The 7021-nt window shown below is 36.7% G+C and overlaps 1 protein-coding gene across 1 annotated transcript; it reads left to right on the top strand.

Annotated features, from left to right (window-relative positions):
• Positions 1-578: 578 nt before the first annotated feature.
• Positions 579-6691, top strand: LOC128239892 (monocarboxylate transporter 3-like). Its single transcript, XM_052956337.1, has 8 exons — positions 579-717; positions 1190-1380; positions 1513-1656; positions 3047-3246; positions 3837-4032; positions 4732-4873; positions 5225-5478; positions 6194-6691. The coding sequence occupies exons 1-8, from the start codon at positions 662-664 to the stop codon at positions 6364-6366; spliced, it is 1356 nt and encodes a 451-aa protein (XP_052812297.1). The 5' UTR covers positions 579-661; the 3' UTR covers positions 6367-6691.
• Positions 6692-7021: the final 330 nt, after the last annotated feature.

Raw genomic sequence — 7021 nt, 5'->3', positions numbered from 1 at the left:
GAACTACAATTGCAGTATTAAAACAACCGTCTCCGTCTCCGTCCGTTCTTGTTAAGGGCTGTGATGGGCATTGATTCCGGACATTACCAAAGACAGAAACACTAATCCATTGTGTAAAGGAACATTGAGACATTCATCAGTTTTGTCTAGCCATTCAGAGGAATCAGAGACTGTGTGCATGTGTATGAATTGTAATTGCATACACATTAAAACATCCCGCTTTTTGGCACACTTATTCTGTGTATTTTTGTTTATTTAAATGAAGGAAGAGATAATAACTAGTTTATGTATGGAATATACAGGGACAAGCTAAGTAGCCTATTAGTTGGACAAAGTTCAGTTTAAAGGCACAATGTTACGTCATATTTTAAAATTGACCGAAAATTAATTATAACTAAAATTTGGTTTAATTCATCATGCATCATCTCAACCGGACTGATAACACGCCAAACTATTCGTGATGAGGTTCATAACATTGCTAATAATGAATATTAAAAACCTACATTGTTTTTAATTAGAGTGACTGTATGCATTGCCACAAACGTTATAGATGATATTGCACATGAGGCGATCGTGATGGAGGTGGGAAATCATACGATGGAATATGTACATTTAGTATACTGATTTCATTCTTTTGCCCTGAGAGTCCTCAAAAGTCGTGATGGATTTTGATAGATCTGAAAAGGGTGATGAAAATACTCCGTTGGTTCCGCACGAGTAAGTACATGTTTGTTTTCAGTTCTAACTCAATCTCATTACGATCATATTTTGACCGTCGTGTCATTACGGTGTTGTCATAGCTAAACGTCGGTCAGTTGTTTCCTCGCGTACTTGCTTTTTGTTTGAAAATATGGAATCTGTTGTAATGGCTGTTGGTGGCGCAAACGTTAGCGGTGACGGGGATGCTTCATATTCTATTAAGCTAATAGTGTGCACCATCAGACCTAGCCATCAGGCAAATCGTATACAAGATGTTGATGTGGGTAGCGTCATTTCTGAATCAACCAATTGTGTGTTCCTACAGACCATTCCATTGGGAGAGTCGTATAAAAATGTGTCGGTGCATCATGTTAAATATAGTGTGTTGTGTTAACCCGCAAGTCTCATTGGAAGGCGAGCTACAGCAGGAAGCGAGTGGTAATATAGAGTTGTGCATCATGTTTTGTCTAACCTTTTATGGTACACTCAGACCTCCCCGGGAGGCGAACCTCATGCGGAAGCTAGCGGTGATGGGTGGATGCCTCATGCAGCAAATGGTCGTCAATGGTATCGGTTACGGTCTGAGTGTGCTGTATCCGGAACTCATTGTCGTGTTCGGAAGCTCTCGGACTAACGCCTCCCTTGTTCAGGGCATATACATGGGCATCTGCACAGGTGGCGGTATGTAGTAATTTTCAACCCTAGAAGCCAAACATTAAATTATCAACACCAGGTTGAAGTAGTCGTTTGTGTTCCCGATGTTTAATTTCACACACTTTATTTTAGTTTTTAAAAACGGCAATTGCATTGCAGGGATCATTTTCACAAGTTTGATACGACGGTTTGGACCTGGACGAAGTATAATGGTGGGGGCTGCTGTTGGAACAATCGGGCTGTTTTGTAGCAGTTTTGCTAAAAATCTCCCCGCCGTCATTATTCTCACTGGTGTAGTAGCAGGTAAACCATTTCTTTCAAAGGGACATTCTTATTCTTATCCAATGATAGAGAAGTAGTGAAAATATACTCGTTCAACTCAAATAATACAATAGATACAGTGACGACCTCACCAGTGAAAAATTTTCCTGGGAGCTTTCATCGGACACATGTAACATAAATAATTAAAATAAACAAATATGATGGCTTGATCATGTGAATGGTTTTGAAAATATAAGATAGGGTCTTGTTATCCAATAACTTATCTTTTTTTCAATGGTTTAATTATTGGTCCCGATATTTTACACATGTTTAAAACGTCAAATGCAAATGGTATTTACACACATATATCATTTTGCCGAATTTAATAGAAACATACTTATTTCATGATACTTGTCGGGGATTTCGTTCTTAATATTCAATATTTAATTTTGGTACACCGACGTTTAATATAATGATTAGGTTCTAAATAAGACCGGGTCAAGCAAGGTAGAACACAAAATGACGTCAGATGAGACATATAGAACAAACAATTAAGTATTTATATTAATAACAGTATTTTCATATTTGAATAATATATGACTGTGGTTTTATTAAAAAAAAACCAAAAGTATTATATGAACGTTAACAAAATCAACCTTGTTCCCATTTCACTGAACATACAGCGTAGTAATATTCCGCTGAACTGTTCTACTACAACACAATCTCATACATTTAGTAACCTAATTTACATGGGATAATGCCTACATATTCAAGCATATTTTAAACATATTCTTTTCAGACATAAACATTGTTATGAAAATAGGTCAAACTGAACTTCAGAAGGCCAATTTGACGGGATTATTTATTATCTTTAACACCTGTCAAAATAATTTCTTCCCAATAGATTTTCATCAGGTATAAATTACCTTCTACAATTCACTATTGCATCACTAGGGTATCAGGAGTCAAACTTTGGAAGAGAAATAAACATCCATGTATGATATAAAACATGAGTATGTTTACTTAATCCGTATTTGAAACGGCGTACGCTTCCTAGCGCCATATTGCATCATTTATAGTCTTCCTAGCATAAGAGTAGTGAGATTTTAGTATTTTGCACAAGGTATATGAAAAAGACATTTTGTGCTAATGTTGTCCTTAAAAGTATTAAATACATCAATTTCTTTCGGAAATCAAGAAACTACGAACTTGTTGAACTCCCCTTGAACGTTTACATCATTTGTTATCATTTTAATACATATATCTATAAATACTTATATCACAATAATCTAAATACCAACTTAAAAATAAGCCGATCCATTGTACATAAGTGTGCATAATAAGTTATTTATAATCTAGCGTCATCTTAAATTTATGAGCATGAACGTTCATGTGCATACAGTTAACAATAATGTACAATTCCATTTTACAGGAACGGGCTTGTGTACATGCTACCTTGCGGCGTTTATCGCCATAAGCTGGATTTTTCGCAGCGATGCCGGGTTTGCTCTTGTATGTTTGACCGCGGGCTCGAGTGTGGGTCAGTTTTTCATGCCTCTGGTTATAGAGGCTTGCATCTCCCGCTACACGTGGTCCGGTGCGTACATTGTCATCTCGGCACTTCCATTGCAGGTTTGTCAGTGTAAAGTAACATGGAGATAGTCCAGAAATATGCTTATGTGTAGTCATGTGCATTATATAGAATGATCAGGCCAGGAACTATATACAAATCAACAAGATGTTGTTGTTTTTCCGGAAGGGCTTCAATTCTGGTTGTAGGGTGCATGGAAACCGTATGAACCTATGTTCTTGTCCTTCACATGAACATTTTAATATGAATCTGTGATTCGTGTAAACCACTATAAAATACTGCTGTCGTCGTCGCCAACTGGCCATTTACACAATACAGTTCTTACCATTGCTGCCTAGGAACCGTTTCGAACTTAACGAGACGGCTGCGTCCATTCTTTGTATTTTGTGCTTCTGAAAAATCTCTTATCAATAATGTAATTAGTTTATGATTTCAACCTAAATCGCAGGCATTACAGACTTAAACAATTCACTATATATGACAGTTATGTGGAATGCATTAATTGATGTATATGATAACAAATCGATCGGTAAACACATGTGGAATGTCAATTTGCTGGGCAACAGTGGTATGCTTATAAACATTTTAGTTATTTTTATAAATTTTTTTCCCTAATATTTAAACCTTCCAGTGCCTAGCTTGTGGTCTGCTAATACATTCGTCCAGCGAGTTTTATGTAACTTCCAACACATCTGCGGATGGAGACCAAGCGGGTAAAACAGATAACGATAAAAAGACAAACAGGTCCAAAGGGGCGTTCAGATCGTTGTTAACAGATGTTACCATTCTCCTGTTGTTAGTAACATACTTCATGATGTCACTGACAGGTACTTTAATATTGGCGAAAATCAACGTTTAGTTTATACCATCTTCTTTTGCTCGATTACTAGGAAAACTAATATATTATATTATCATTCTCGAATCAGTTGCCTGGGTAGATACCAATACTGATGGATGTCCAATTTGAGAATTCATTGGAGATGACAAAGCACCCGAGGTGGCGATCGAACAAACAACACCCAAAACCTTACCTTCAAAGTTGACAAATTACATACATATATAAGAAATAAAACGTTTTGTGTAATAAGAGTGTACCGTATTATTAATGAATGTCTTATTGAAGTAAGAGTGGTAACCAAATGTACAACACCTAGTCCATCGAACGCACATTTGTTTATTCGATTAAGCTCACGTAACGCTGTGACATGGTTCATATTATCCAAACGCACCCTGGTTTTTTCTGTTCTTTTATATCCAGGTTAATATAAGCTTAATGAAATGTCACGTGATTTATATAACCGTGATTAATATTTGTGGTGTATAGTACCGTGTGTTTTCAATTAAAGCGACACTGAGGCTTGGTGTTTAGTACCGTGCTATTTCAATTAAGGCGACACTGAGGCTTGGTTCATAATACCCTATTATTTCAATGAAGGCGACACTGAGGCACGGTTTAAATTCCCGTGTTTTTTTCAATTTAGTCGACGCTGATGCGTGTTTTTTTAGTCCGTGCTATTTTCATTAAGGCAACGCTGAGGCTTGGTTTATAGTGGACATGGTGGTGACGCGCGGGTTCACCAGACAGTCGGGTTCGGTGATTGCTTCAGCCATTGGTATGGCCAACTTCATCGGACGAATGCTGGGTACTCTTCTTCGATACAAAATGCCGTTTGTATCTCCTTTTGAATACTTTACCAATAATATATTCTGATATAATTACATATCAAAACTGAATTTTATATTTGTATGTATTATGTAAATATCTATTAAACATGTTCAATAGAAGTGCCTGCACATAAATTTTTATCTTAACTTTCGCACTTGAATAAACTGAAGAAACAATTTGTTCACTGGTCATGTGTACTAGTAACGTTATATAAAATAAGCACCTACATTATTGGGTACTTTCACTGTTATGTTTTAGATTTTTTACCGATCTGTTTTATCTTATGAATGGAAATATGATCTAATATTCTTTTTTCTTCGCCATTGTTTTCATTTTTAATGCCATGTTTTAAGGAACACACCAACACTTTACCACTGGATCTACCTTTGTCCGCTGACGGCCGTGACCCACGCGCTAGTTGTTATTTTCCATGACTACACAGGGATATTCTGCTCATGCGTTGCATACGGTGTTATTTATGGCATAAGCGTTGCCCAGGCGCCTGCAATTATGTTCGAAACAGCTGGCCTTGACCGATATCCCCAAGGAATGGCGCTAGTTAACACCATGTATGGCATTGGAAATATACTTAGCGGACTTCTTGGAGGTAAGAGTAAATTTTGTTTTCAGTATTGTGCTTAGTATTGGATGTGACCGATCGCAGAACGAAATAGTCGCGGTATTGCAACAGCTGTAAAACTTCGCCATTAAAGTATATGTGCCATGTTGAATAAATATGTTCCTTGACATGTTAGCTCTAATTGGTATCGATGTAAATGACCGTTAAGCTTACAATTCATGAATCTGAATTGGCTGGAGTCATTTGTACAATGCATCTTCTTGGTTAATGTATACTCGGTTACAGGGCTTGCATCTGTAGATTGCAGCGATTTAATCATATCTGAGCATAAGTCAGCGTTCATAAATGTAGCAGTGTTGGAAGTTATACTATGTTTTTGTATTGGGTAGGCTTATGCTATGTTTTTGTCTTAGGTTGACATATACTGTTTTTGTTTTAAGTCGTCATATACTTTTTTATGTTAATTTATGTGTTTCGTCGGCATCTATTTTGTTCTTATGTTGGGTTAGCATCTACTATTTTTATGTTGGGTCAACATATATGTTTTTAGTGCAAGGGCAAGTTATTCTATTGGTTTTTATGTTGATAAGTTTTTTTTATCTACGGATTGTGTTATCTTTTTTTCTGAAATTGAAAGTCATCGTCAATGAATTAGGTATCATTATACTACATTGGTCTTTTATCGCATCAAATTACTACATACGCAATGATGTTGAAAAACATATATGTTGTATATCACAAGGGTTTATCCGCGACTCGACCGGCCAATACGATATCGTGTTCTGGCTTGCAGTGGGCACTACGTTATATAACGGACTCGGGGCAGCTCTGGCGGCCTACCTTATCAGGAAGAAGGGACGAGATTACAGGATGAACGACGAAATTTCTGTACGATATAGGCGGCTTTCTGACTAATTAGATATTGGGACAAGTGCAATGTTTTATGCGCATATTTACTTTTATAAAATCTGTTTGAGTTGCAATGATTGAAAGAAATCCATCAACAGCATTAATGTTGTATTGATTTTGAATTATGACAACACAATGTCTCGACCTCCCTAGCCTTTTTAAGGTTGTGGTTAATAACTAGAGTATTCTTTAATTGGTGCTCCTTAAATAAAAGTGACATGCTCTTGTGTAGAGCCTTAGTGTGATGTGGACTAGTTTGAATAAGTGTAACACCCTCGCTCCAATCCGCGCCGTATACATTTGCCGTTTAATCGTTTATTCGTAATGTCAAAACAACCACGTCCGATGAAAAAAGTTTAATTGTTAGGAATCATTTATTTATTTTTGTCAATAAAGTTGTTCTATTAAACGAGAACAAACCACACAGACTACCTCAAGTCCTTCCATATACCTCAATTTTAACTCAATAACATTATTTCAGATTTTAACCACTTTGTAGAATACTACCCGGACTATACTTACTTGCTAACCTCCTAACTATTAAGCCCCGCATCAGTGTTTTATACTTCCCACGTGACCCCAATTTTAATCGACCGTTCAGAAGTGTTTCTTATTCCCCCTTAATAGTGTTATGACTTTATGTTATACCTTTGGCCTCATG

The sequence above is a fragment of the Mya arenaria genome, chromosome 7 (genome assembly GCF_026914265.1).
Source record: "Mya arenaria isolate MELC-2E11 chromosome 7, ASM2691426v1".
Lineage (NCBI taxonomy): Eukaryota > Metazoa > Mollusca > Bivalvia > Myida > Myidae > Mya > Mya arenaria.
This window is presented reverse-complemented; position numbering and strand designations above follow the sequence as displayed.